Consider the following 12,893-nt stretch of genomic DNA (forward strand, 5'->3'; position numbering starts at 1 on the left):
AACCCTAGACCCACTCCAATTTGCATACCGCCCAAACAGATCCACAGATGATGCAATCTCTATTGCACTCCACACTGCCCTTTTTCTCACCTGGACAAAAGGAACACTTATGTGAGAATGCTATTCATTGACTACAGCTCAGAGTTCAACACCATAGTACCCTCAAAGCTCATCACTAAGCTAAGGATCCTGGGACTAAACACCTCCCTCTGTAACTGGATCCTGGACCTCCTGACGGGCTGCCCCCAGGTGGTGGGGGTAGGTAGCAACACATCTGCCACGCTGATCCTCAACACTGGAGCCCGCCAGGGGTGCATGCTCAGTCCCCTCCTGTACTCCCTTTTCACCCACGATTGCATGGACAGGCACAACTCCAACACCATCATTAAGTTTGCAGATGACACAACAGCCTATTCACCGACAACGACGAGACAGCCTATAGGGAGGAGGTCAGAGACCAGGCCGGGTAGTGCCAGAATAACAACCTATCCCTCAACGTAACCAAGAATAAGGAGATGATTGTGGACTACAGGAAAAAGAGGACCGAGTACACCCCCATTCTCATCGACGGGGCTGTAGTGGAGCAGGTTGAGAGCTTCAAGTTCCTTGGTGTCCACATCACCAACAAACTAGAATGGTCCAAACACACCAAGACAGTGGTGAAGAGGGCATGACAAAGCCTATTCCCCCTCAGGAAACTAAAAAGATTTGGCATGGGTCCTGAGATCCTCAAAAGATTCTACAGTTGCAACATTGAGAACATCCTGACTGGTTGCATCGCTGCCTGGTACTGCAATTGCTCGGCCTCCAACCGCAAGGCACTACAGAGGGTAGTGCGTACAGCCCAGTACATCACTGGGGCTAAGCTGCAAGCCATCCAGGACCTCTACACCAGGCGGTGTCAGAGGAAGGCCCTAAAAACTGTCAAAGACCCCAGCCACCCCAGTCAGTGACTGTTCTTTCTACTACCGCATGGCAAGCTGTACCGGAGTGCCAAGTCTAGGACAAAAAGGCTTCTCAACAGTTTTCACCCCTAAGCCATAAGACTCCTGAACAGGTAATCAAATGGCTACCCGGACTATTTGCATCATGTCTGGTTGGTTAGAGCCTGTAAGTAAGCATAAGGTCTAAACCTGTTGTATTCGGCGCAAGTAACAAATAAACTTTGATTTGACATTAGCCTCAACATCACTCTGTAGGGTACCACCATGGTGGACAGCTAGCTTCCGTCTGGGTACACTGACTTCAATACACAACCTAGGAGGCTCATGGTTCTCACCCCTTTCCATAGACTTACACAGTAATTATAACAACTTCCAGAGGATGTCCTCCAGCTTATCAAAGCTTTTGCAGCATGAACTGACATGTTGTCCAACCAATCAAAGAAGCTGAGAATTAATATAGTACTGAAAGCATAAGATACAGCTAGCTAGCACTGCAGTGTATACAATGAGGTGAGTAGTTGACTGAAACGGAGAGAAAGACAGTAGTTGAACAGTTTTGAACAAATTAATTTCTTCCAAAATGATGGAGAAGCAAGAAATTTCATAATTTATTTTCGCTTTCAGTTTCACTTACTTAGCTAGCAAATTCAGCTAGACAGTTTAGCCTACTGAAAGACCCTGCTCAAACAGAGGGACACTATGTTAGCTAGCTGGCTATGACTTTCCAACACAACACTGGAACTCTTCCAAGTCAAGGTCAGCTTTTGGTTTTCACTCATTTATTGCCACAGGGCCCGCCAGTGTAACTGCTTAATGACTATACACTGTAACGTAACTGCATAATTGTAGCGGGTTTACTAAGGCATTTGTTGTATTAGCTATGCTGACTATGATGTTACTTTAGCTAATACGGTGACAACGATGTCGGCTGTGTGTAGCGTTTATGGTTTGGCATGGGAAAGTTTTTTCGCCTGGTCACATACAGCTGTTCGAAGTCCACAAACGAAGGAAAGAGAAGGAATACAACGTGGCTGTTATAAGAGTGTACTCTGTTTACGCGTGATCAGGGCTGAATTCCTTGCGCCGATTCTGTTGAAAAACATTTCGTAAAGGGACGCAAACTGAATAAAACAAGGAAAAGCATTCCTGAATTTGTCCAATAGAAACTCAGCTAGATGCAGGCAAGAGTGTACAATGCTGTATTGAATGTCACTGTCTGTCACCTCAAATTTGTCTCTCGACCTGTGTTGCACCTACATTGTAAACTTTAATTCATAGGCTAAGTTGTTGCAACCTCATGATGGCTATAGGGAAAATTTGAGTATCATGTGGTTGTCTAAACCTATCGCTGTTACATTGAACTGGGTGAATGGAATATGAAGAAGAGTCATCCAATATGCTGTAATAGAAATAAGGCCAGGTTCATGAAAAAATAATCGTCCTCCCTCATCTTAAACGGGACTGACCGCCACTGGCGAGAATTGTCTCTACAGTGCCTTCAGAAAGTATTCACACAGCCTTTTCCACATTTGGTTGTGTTACAGCCCAAACAAAACATTTCTGAAATTTAGATTTTGTTGTCGCTGGCCTACACACAATACCCCATAATGTCAAAGTGGAATAATGTTTTTAGACATTTTTACAAATGAATAAAAAATGTAAAGCTGAAATGTCTTGAGTCTATAAGTGTTCAACCTCTTTGTTATGTTGCCCGGAGAGGAAGGAAACCGCTCAGGGATTTCACCATGAGGCCAATGGTGACTTTAAAACATTTATGGAGTTTAATGGCTGTGATAGAAGAAAACTGAGGATGGATCAACAACATTGTAGTTACTCCACAATATTAACCTAAATGACAGAGGGAAAAGAAGGAAGCCTGTACAGAATAAAAATATTCCCAAACATGCATCCTGTTTGCAGTAAGGCACTAAAGTAAAACTGCCAATAATATTGGCAAAGAAATTAACTTTATGTCCTGAATACAAAGCGTTATGTTTCAGGCAAATCCAACACAACACATCACTGATTACCACTTTTCATATGTTCAAGCATGGTGGTGGCTGCATCATGTTATTGGCATACTTGCCATTTGCAAGGACAAGGGAGTATTTTTTTTAAAGAAAACTGAATAAAGCTAAGCACAGGCAAAACCCAAGAGGAACACCTGGTTCTGTCAGCTTTCCAACAGACACTGGAAATGCTTACCAAGATGACATTGAATGTTCTTGAGTGCCCTAGTATCGTGTTGACTTAAATCGGCTTGAAAATCTATGTCAAGACTTAAATGACTGTCTAGCAATGATGAACAACTAACTTGACAGAGCTTGAATAATTTTCAAAAGACAGATGTGCAAATATTGTGTTATCCAAGTATGCGAAAATCTTATTTGAGATTTAGGGACAATTCAGGCTTAATCCAAAAATGTGGCCGGAGGCGCAGTATGGCTTGTGTGACGCAATTGCGGAGCCTGGCGGAGGCAAAATCAATACTGAGGGCTCCGTATAGCTCCGCATTTACATGATTGGTTGACAGTAGGTGAGGGCAGGAGGTCCTGTATAAACACAAACTCACTTCCTTGACAACAGCTCGGAGCTGCTCGGCGAAGCACAAGTATGAAATCCCTGATTCTGCAGAGTCCATATCACCATAAATTCTGCACGGCCAATGCAGATTGAACATGCCGTGTCTTTCACCCAGAAAGGTCATTCTAACATGTATTGACTCAAAGGGTTAATAAATACATATGTAATGCTTTATTTTTCATATTTTTACACATTTTAATCCTACTTTGTAACACAACAAATTTTGGAGAAAGTCAAAGGGTGTGTATACTTTCAGAAGGCACTGTATATGAAGGTCTTGAGAAGTAACATCACTTGTCCAACTTGTTCAAGAAATGATTTGCTCATCTGATGGATGAAGGAATGATGCTAACATGGACTAATGCATGCTTTCATACCGTCTTCAGGGAATACTGTGTGTTTAATGTAAATTGGATATTAACTGAGCACTTTGTAGAATTCGTTTTTGAACCGTCTTTGTCAATTCATAAATGCTAATGCAATAATAATCAAGGCTCAATATCATATTATTCATAATAATCAAATATTTATTTCAACTTATTCAGTACAGTACAATAAAATCTATTTACAGTGAACTCCCAGTTCAGTTACATGGCAGAGTAGAGGGGTGGACAGTCCCCCTTGTAAATCTGTTCCCACCTTTCAGTCTTGAAATAAGTTTCAAAGGCATCATATACCCTACATAAAGACCAAACTTTGGAACCTCTCTAAAAGGATGACAAAAATAATATTTGGGCCACATTTATCAATGCCAAGAAGGAAACCTCTCCATCATATTCTTTAGTTATAGCATTAGAGTCCACAAAAGTGTGCCATAAAAACATATAATTTATTATATCATTTGATTTATTTAAATGACAGAGAGAAAGACCTCTGAATATTTCCCTTCAGGAGGTAATTTCATACCATTTTTGACACAGTCATTCTGCTGAGGGCAGTGGTAGGTTGCCCAGCTTTCTGCAAGGATCATCACAATAGCACCCATGGAAATTAAATAAAAATTAATTTGTGCATGTAATAACACATTAAAGGTTTGCGTAATACCGATCTCGGTTCTCAAAATCTCTGTAGGCAAAATTGGCATCCTTCTTGTCATGTGGGATGCGGCCAAAGGGGGCGTGGTCATTGAAGCAGGTATCGAATACCTCGTCCACCACTTTCTCTGCCTCCTCTCGGCTCACCTTCCTAACAGCAAGGATGGAACGCAAGGCACGTCCCCGAACACATTCCTGATAGGTAGTAGTGTATGGGTTAGGTAGGGAGTTCTTCATGTGAATATTGGCCATCATAAACACTTCTTGTTAATCGCTAAGCACTGAAAAAGGCAGTGCTATACTTGCCATTACATTCAACTACAGTTTCAACTGAACCAGTTGTCAATTCAGACATACCAATTCACACAATGGGAAAATCATGTCATGCTATGCCATGAAGGATACTAGTTGACTGAAATACATACAAGTAAGAATGTAATTGTGTTTGCAGTGAATTCACATTATCTCCAGATATTACCTGATGGTGCTTCCTGAGGCCAAAGTTGAACCTGGATACTTCATTGTGGAAGGAGCAATCCCCACTGAGATTGGCTGCTCGAATCTGAAAAATAAGAACCAAAACAATTAACATATCTTCCTTTAAAACACAATTAAAACTGAGCACAAACACAATGCCCATAACATGCACGTTTATTTCTTGGTCTCACCTCTGAGCAGGCCAAGTGCTTGAAGTTGTTAAACCAATCCACATGCGCCCGGCAGTGGTCAAAGGCATGGATGAGCTCATGTGTAACCACTCGGTTCATGTGGGACTGCTGGTGAATATTATTCTGACACAAAACAATCTAGAATTGAGAGAGTTGGGGGGGGGGGATGGTATCTTACAGATGTGATACAAAGTACACAGTGTAGCATGTGAACCTGTACACAAAGGTAATGGTTCTAGTTGTCTTACTTGTGATGATGTTGCATCAAAACCACCACTGACAGTCCCATCACAGTCTTCACAGGAGAAATGTCTATCTTTGTACACTGCACTGAAGAGAGAGGATAATACTTCACAAAGGGGTGGCATAGTGAAAACAAAACCTAACATTATAACGGCATGATATAGCTATTACATCACATGTCAAACTCATTCCACGGAGGGCCGAGTGTCTGTGGGTTTCCACTCAACCCCTGTACTTGACTGATGAATTAAGGTGAGTAATTAGTAAGGAACTCTCCTCACCTGATTGTCTAGATTTTAAATGCAAGGAAAAACACAAAAAACACAGTCACTCGGCCCTCCATAGAATGAGTTTGACACCCGTGTTACATAGTGAGTACACAAAATATTAGGAACACCTGCTCTTTCGCTTACAAATTGACCAAGTGAAAGCTATGGTCCTTTTTTGATGTCACTTGTTAAATCCACATCAGTGTAGATCAGTGGTATTCAAAGTCGGGGTCGCAACCCCACTAGGGAATTGCAGTGTGGTCGCCAATTAAAAATGAATAAATAAATAATGAATACAAATATTAAGAGGACAGATTATTGTATGGGACAATTTACAATTTACAAACATTTTGGAGAAAGATCATTTGAAAGATAACATTTTAGGTAAATGTATTTATTGGTTTATTTTCATTTTGATAAGAGATGAAAATGCAATGAATTGAAGGTTATTTGTTCATCTGAATTTTCTTGGGGGGAAAAAATGGGGTCCTCAAAAATTCTGCAGAAAGAAATGCTGTCTCCATTGAAAACGTTTGAATACCACTGGTGTAAATTAATGGGAGGAGACATGGATTGTGTACACAGGTGCACCTTGTGCTGGGGACAATGAAAGGCCACTAAAATGTGCAGTTTTGTCACACAACACAATGCCAGAGATGTCTTAAGTTGAGGCAGCGTGCAATTGGCGTGTTGACAGAGTGCCCCATGGTGGTGATGGGGTTATGGTATGGGCAGGGATATCCGCTGCCATCACCTCATGTTTAAGCATGATAATGCATGGCCCCATGTCGCAAGGATCTGTACACAATTCCTGGAAGCTGAAAATGTCCCAGTTCTTCCATGGCCTGTATACTCACCAAAACATGACGCCCATTGGGCATGTTTGGATGCTCTGGATCGACGTGCACAACAGAGTGCTCCAGTTCTCGCAAATACCCAGCAACTTCGCACAGCCATTGAAGAGGAGTGGGACAACATTCCACAATCTACAGCCTGATCAACTCTATGCAAAAAGATGTCGCGCTGCATGAGGAAAATGGTGGTCACACCAGATACTGACTAGTTTTCTGATCCACGCCCCTACTTTTTTAAAATATATTTTTCATGTATCTGTGACCAACAGATGCATGCATATCTGTATTCCCAGTCATGTGAAATGTATAGATTAGGGCCTAATGAATGCATTGACTGTGTTCCTTAAATGAACTGTAACTCAGTAAAATCGTTACATGTTGTGTTTATACACTGCTCAAAAAAATAAAAGGAACACTAAAAGAACACATCCTAGATCTGAATGAATGAAATATTCTTATTAAATACTTTTTTCTTTACATAGTTGAATGTGCTGACAACACAATCACACAAAAATGATCAATGGAAATCAAATCTATCAACTCATGGAGTCTGTTTCTGACCGTTTGAGCAGGCACATGCACACTTGTGGCCTGCTGGAGGTCATTTTGCAGGGCTCTGGCAGTGCTCCTCCTGCTCCTCCTTGCACAAAGGCGGAGGTAGCGGTCCTGCTGCTGGGTTGTTATAATCTCCACCCGGCACAGCCAGAAGAGGACTGGCCACCCCACATAGCCTGGTTCCTCTCTAGGTTTCTTCCTAGGTTTTGGCCTTTCTAGGGAGTTTTCCTAACCACCGTGCTTCTACACCTGCATTGCTTGCTGTTTGGGGTTTTAGGCTGGGTTTCTGTACAGCACTTTGAGATATCAGCTGATGTACGAAGGGCTATATAAATAAAATTGATTTGATTTGTGGGTTGTAGACTCCCGTCTCATGCTACCACTAGAGTGAAAGCACCACCAGCATTTAAAAGTGACCAAAACATCAGCCAGGAAGCATAGGAACTGAGAAGTGGTCTGTGGTCACCACCTGCAGAACCACTCCTTTATTGGGGGTGTCTTGCTAAATGCCTATAATTTCCACCTGTTGTCTATTCCATTTGCACAACAGCATGTGAAATTTATTGTCAATCAGTGTTGCTTCCGAAGTGGACAGTTTGATTTCACAGAAGTGTGATTGACTTGGAGATACATTGTGTTGTTTAAGTGTTCCCTTTATTTTTTTGAGCAGTGTATTTTTGTTCAGTGTACAATAAATCAGTGTCATGGCAGCTATCGAAGCATTATGGCAGCTACACCCGAACAATGTGTTGTTGTTGTTTTGTTACAATGAATGACCTGCGTTGGGTGATACAAGGAGGACACAGCCCCAGTAATGGACGGGCTACGCTACGAGCAACTTAAACACCTGGATGATTTGGTACTGGAGGAGGTACTGGCATTAATGAATACAGTATGGGAAGAGGGGGCATTACCAGCAGTGTGGAAACATGCCATAGTGGTGCCAATTGTAAAACCGGGAAAATGAGCATCACACCCGGGTTCATACAGACCCATAGCATTGACCTCTGTAATGTGTTAACTAATGGAAAGAATGGTCACAGACAGATTGGTACATATGTTTGAGAGTACATTTATGTTTTCCTCATACCAGAGCGGATTTATGTTAGGACGTTGTGCTATGGACTCAGTGCTAGCACAGGACTGTGATATAAAGAAGGTACTGGCCAACAAGGAGGGAGAGGTGGCGGTGTTTCTGGACATTGAAAAGGCATACGACATGCTCTGGTAAGTGGGACTGGTGCTGGAGCTGTATTCTGCTGGGGTGAGGGGTTGCTGTTAAATTGGATCCAGGATTTCTTGAAGAACCGGACCACACAGGTCAGAGTTGGTGGAGCTTATTCTGAGTTAGTGGGGATAGAGAAAGGGACACCGCAGGTAAGTGTAATTAGTCCAGTTTTGTTTAACATAAATGGTGAATTTCATGTTCTGGGATGTTTGGCCTGGTTTTGGGCTTTTCCTGTTTTCTGATTATGGGGTGCTCTGGATACATGTTCCCCGGTTTCGGATACATCAGGGGAGGCGGCTGTCTGATGAAGTTTGTCTTCTCTGCTGAAATGCTAGCACTAGTGTAGGCATTGGGATGGGTGGAAGAAGTGGGGCACAAACTGTAATTTTGTGTTCAGACTCTGCAACTAGCCTGGTTGCACTGAGAGAAGGGAATTCAAAGGCACGCCCAGAAATTATAATAGAGCTGATGATGGCACTTTATAAAGGTGGGACAGAAAGGGTGTACGGTAGGTTTTCTGTGGGTCCCAACTCATGTTGTGGTCAGAGGAAATGAGGCAGCCAATATGGTGGCAAAGGCCGCTTTGAGGAGGGAGGAGGTCGATGTGGTGGTCCCATTAGGGGGGATGGAATGTAGGAGCATCATAGCAGAGGGGTTGACCCTGGAGTGGCAACGTGAGTGGGAGAGGAGCGGGGCAGGCAGTTTTTCTCTATCCAGAATTCTGTGAGGAAAGGCAGTAGGTATCTGGGGAGGGAAAGGAGGGATAGGGTTCTGTTGGCGAGGCGGAGGTTGGGGCATTGTGGATTGGGAAGTGGGTTATTGTTAGTAGAGAAACACCAGATGGCAAGTGTGAGGAATGTGGGGAGGTAGAGACTGCACTACTGTGAAGCATGTTCTGTTATAGCAGACAGTATGCTGAGGATAGGGTGATATTTTTCTGTGCGCTGACTGAGTTAACCACATTTTCACTTGTAATTATTTTGGGCTCAAATGACAGGCAGAGCAAAATAGCTGTTGTGGTTTCTTTATTCCACTGGCTTGTACCTAGGCTATTTAGATCATTGTGTTTTTCACACTCCAGCCTGAGAAAGGCAGCAATATGCATTACAGTGTCTATTCTGCCAAAACTGATAGGAGGAAGAAGAATTATGGCAGCTGACAGCTGTGTTGAGTTGTGATTGATGATGATTGTGGCTGGCTGACACTTACCATCCTGAGCTTTTCATGGCTCCAAGGAGAAGCTTTGCATATGGACCTGAAAGGGAGATAGAATGAGATTAGGCCTAATCGGTCCTGCACCATGACAGCAATCAGGTCATTCAACAGTTAGCGTATAGCTAGCTAAGCTTGCTAGAAACATGGCTATGACGTATATGACAAATGTAAACACGGCATCAATGGTTACACGGCCATCTAGCTAACTATTGCCATGCGATATATTTTGGAGGGTGACAGACATATCAGCTTACTAGCCTGTTAGCTTACTTGTTTCCATTGCGAATTGTAGCATGACCTGACATTTGTGATTGAAAGTGAACAAGCTTTCTGCTATAGATCCCTTTTGGAACTTTCCCGAATTCCTCTCCGGGAATAGGTTATATCCATAGTCCTCTTCTTGCGGTTTATTTTGATCCATTGCATGAAAAGTGTTTCTAAAATAGCCACTTTTGCTTCTAGGAACAAGCACAGCCTAGCTACGAGAGGTCATTCTTAGTTTTTCAAATCACGTGGTAAACCAGGCCGAGTTCAAAATAGTTTAATATAGGATATTCGTACTTCAATCTTCAATAGCTCTTACACAGTGTGCCATACCTATGATGATATATATATATATATATATATATATATATATATATATATATATATATATGAGAGAAAAACCCACACCTTTTTTTATATCCACCCATGCCGATTCAGAATATACCTTTTTCATAGTCACGGCATGCTTGGATCAATAGCTATTGACAAGGGAAAACAGAATATCCAGTATAAAACTAATTTTACCTTGTAAGCCAGAGGTGAACGATTCAATTAATGTCTGCAACAACATTGCTGCTAGCTAGTTAACAGAAAATACATTCGCTTTTTCTAATATAATTACAAACAAGGTTTATTGATACACATTACTACATGCATTGGCAAGTGACATTGAGTGTGTGCACGTTCAGTATAGAAGAAAACGCAATGGCTGCTGGGAGATGTTGTCAAAGGGGGAGTCGGATGAAGCGAGACGGTCGATGGTGTTTGGAAGAGCGCGCTTATTTGAAATGGAAAAGCGCCGCGGTAGCTTTTGATAAAGAAGAACATCAAGATGAAGCAGCTGCTTTATAAGATGAGCGCTACATCCTGAGGAGTTCGTGCTGATTGTATGGAGTTGTGACATTCGGTTAAATGGCTTCCTTTGTGAAGGCAAAAACAATATTGTAATGAAACAGGCAGGGAGTAGGTCTCGAACCCTCGACCTTCTAGGCCGAAGTCCATCGTGCTATCGACTGTGCCGCAAAAACATACTCGAGCGGCAGAGTCGATAACGCGCTTAAAATGGTCGTTACAATATGTATGTCAGGAGAAGTGTAGTATAAGGAGATGTATACTTAGAGAAAGCTTGAGTCTGTTAAAAGGTGGGGAAAAGGGAGATGGTTTGTTAATTAAAGAAGAATGGTAGAAAGCCTAAGTTGAGGAGAAATGGAAGTGAATGAGGTATTGGATGTGTTCGGTGTGGTGAAGTTCTCAGAGCCTGAGTCTTGCACTGAAGGTCAGGATAAAGATGAGTCTGACAGTAGGAGTGAAGTATTTGGAAAAAGGGGACCCTTTCCTTTTGGCTGATCCATTTGTTGTTTCAGGGTGGATGAAAACAGAGTTGGGTGCTGTGGAATCGGTGAAGGTAACCAGAAGTGGTCTTGTGATAATTGTTTGTTTCTGCTGGTCAGAGGGAGAAGGCACTCCGCGTTAAAACGAATTGGAGCAAGAAATGTAAATTGTTATGCTCTCAAGAAAAGGGTGCCATTGAAAGGAGTGATTACTGGGGTAGCAGTAAATGTAAAAGTTGACCAACTGAAGTGGACGATTCCCTGTGTTTGTGATGCTCGTCGTTTGGTGTGACGCATACAGGGCGGCGTGAGTGGTGAAACGGAGGAGTCATTGTCTGTTGTTTTGATGTTGAGTCTTTGCCCGACAAAGTGATGTTAGGATATCTACAGCGGGGCAAAAAAAGTATTTAGTCAGCCACCAATTGTGCAAGTTCTCCCACTTAAAAAGATGAGAGGCCTGTAATTTATCATAGGTACACTTCAACTATGACAGACAAAATGAGAAAAAAAATCTAGAAAAATCACATTGTAGGATTTTTAATGAATTTATTTGCAAATTATGGTGGAAAATAAGTATTTGGTCAATAACAAAAGTTGATCTCAATACTTTGTTATATACCCTTTGTTGGCAATGACAGAGGTCAAATGTTTTCTGCAAGTCTTCACAAGGTTTTCACACACTGTTGCTGGTATTGTGGCCCATTCCTCCATGCAGATCTCAGACTTTCAACTCCCTCCAAAGATTTTCTATGGGGTTGAAATCTGGAGACTGGCTCGGCCACTCCAGGACCTTGAAATGCTTCTTACGAAGCCACTCCTTCATTGCCCGGGCGGTGTGTTTGGGATCATTGTCATGCTGAAAGATCCAGCCACGTTTCATCGTCAATGCCCTTGCTGAGGGAAGGAGGTTTTCACTCAAAATCTCATGATACATGGCCCCATTCATTCTTTCCTTTCCACGGATCAGTCGTCCTGGTCCCTTTGCAGAAAAACAGCCCCAAAGCATGATGTTTCCACCCCCATGCTTTACAGTAGGTATGGTGTTCTTTGGATGCAACTCAGCATTCTTTGTCCTCCAAACACGACGAGTTGAGTTTTTACCAAAAAGTTATATTTTGGTTTCATCTGACCATATGACATTCTCCCAATCTTCTTCTAGATCATCCAAATGCTCTCTAGCAAACTTCAGACGGGCCTGGACATGTACTGGCTTAAGCAGGGGGACACGTCTGGCACTGCAGGATTTGAGTCCCTGGCGGCGTAGTGTGTTACTGATGGTATGCTTTGTTACTTTGGTCCCAGCTCTCTGCAGGTCATTCACTAGGTCCCCCCGTGTGGTTCTGGGATTTTTGCTCACCGTTCTTGTGATCATTTTGACCCCACTGGGTGAGATCTTGCGTCGAGGGAGATTATCAGTGGTCTTGTATGTCTTCCATTTCCTAATACCGTAATTTCTGGACTATTAAGCGCACCTGAACATAAAAGGCACCCACTGAATTTTTTATAAATATGTATTTTGTACATAAATAAGCATCACATGTCTATAAGCCACAGGTGCCTACCGGTACATTGAAACAGATGAACTTTACACAGCCTTTAAACGAAACACGGCTTGTAACAAAAATAAATAGGCTTTAACGAAACACAGCTTGTATAAAAAAAAATAAAAAAATAGCATTAAACAGTAGCCTACCAAGAAAGTCAT

General features: G+C 42.3%; 1 protein-coding gene across 2 annotated transcripts; it reads right to left on the bottom strand.

The window, feature by feature from the left end:
- Positions 1–4,028: 4,028 nt before the first annotated feature.
- Positions 4,029–10,100, bottom strand: LOC135515861 (mitochondrial inner membrane protease ATP23 homolog). 2 transcript variants are annotated; one of them, XM_064939654.1, is made up of 6 exons: positions 9,864–10,100; positions 9,588–9,633; positions 5,478–5,559; positions 5,230–5,352; positions 5,040–5,123; positions 4,029–4,756 (listed from the first exon to the last, which is right to left on the bottom strand). In XM_064939654.1, exons 1-6 carry the CDS (start codon positions 10,012–10,014, stop codon positions 4,553–4,555), a joined length of 690 nt encoding a protein of 229 aa, XP_064795726.1. In that variant the 5' UTR covers positions 10,015–10,100; the 3' UTR covers positions 4,029–4,552. The 2 variants fall into 2 exon arrangements, with proteins under 2 accessions (XP_064795726.1, XP_064795725.1); XM_064939653.1 differs by having other exon boundaries at positions 5,230–5,367.
- Between the last annotated feature and the right edge of the window lie 2,793 nt (positions 10,101–12,893).

The sequence above is a fragment of the Oncorhynchus masou genome, chromosome 27, assembly GCF_036934945.1.
Source record: "Oncorhynchus masou masou isolate Uvic2021 chromosome 27, UVic_Omas_1.1, whole genome shotgun sequence".
Classification (NCBI taxonomy): Eukaryota; Metazoa; Chordata; class Actinopteri; order Salmoniformes; family Salmonidae; genus Oncorhynchus; species Oncorhynchus masou.

What these genes read in the sequence shown, in the direction of transcription:
- LOC135515861 (XM_064939653.1), bottom strand. Translation starts at nt 10,014, where the DNA reads ATGGATCAAAATAAACCGCAAGAAGAGGACTATGGATATAACCTATTC. An exon ending in ACAATTCGCAATGGAAACAA is followed by an intron (nt 9,634 to 9,863) that starts GTAAGCTAACAG and finishes TCTCCCTTTCAG; the next exon opens with GTCCATATGCAAAGCTTCTC. An exon ending in TTGATGCAACATCATCACAA is followed by an intron (nt 5,368 to 5,477) that starts GTAAGACAACTA and finishes TCTCAATTCTAG; the next exon opens with ATTGTTTTGTGTCAGAATAA.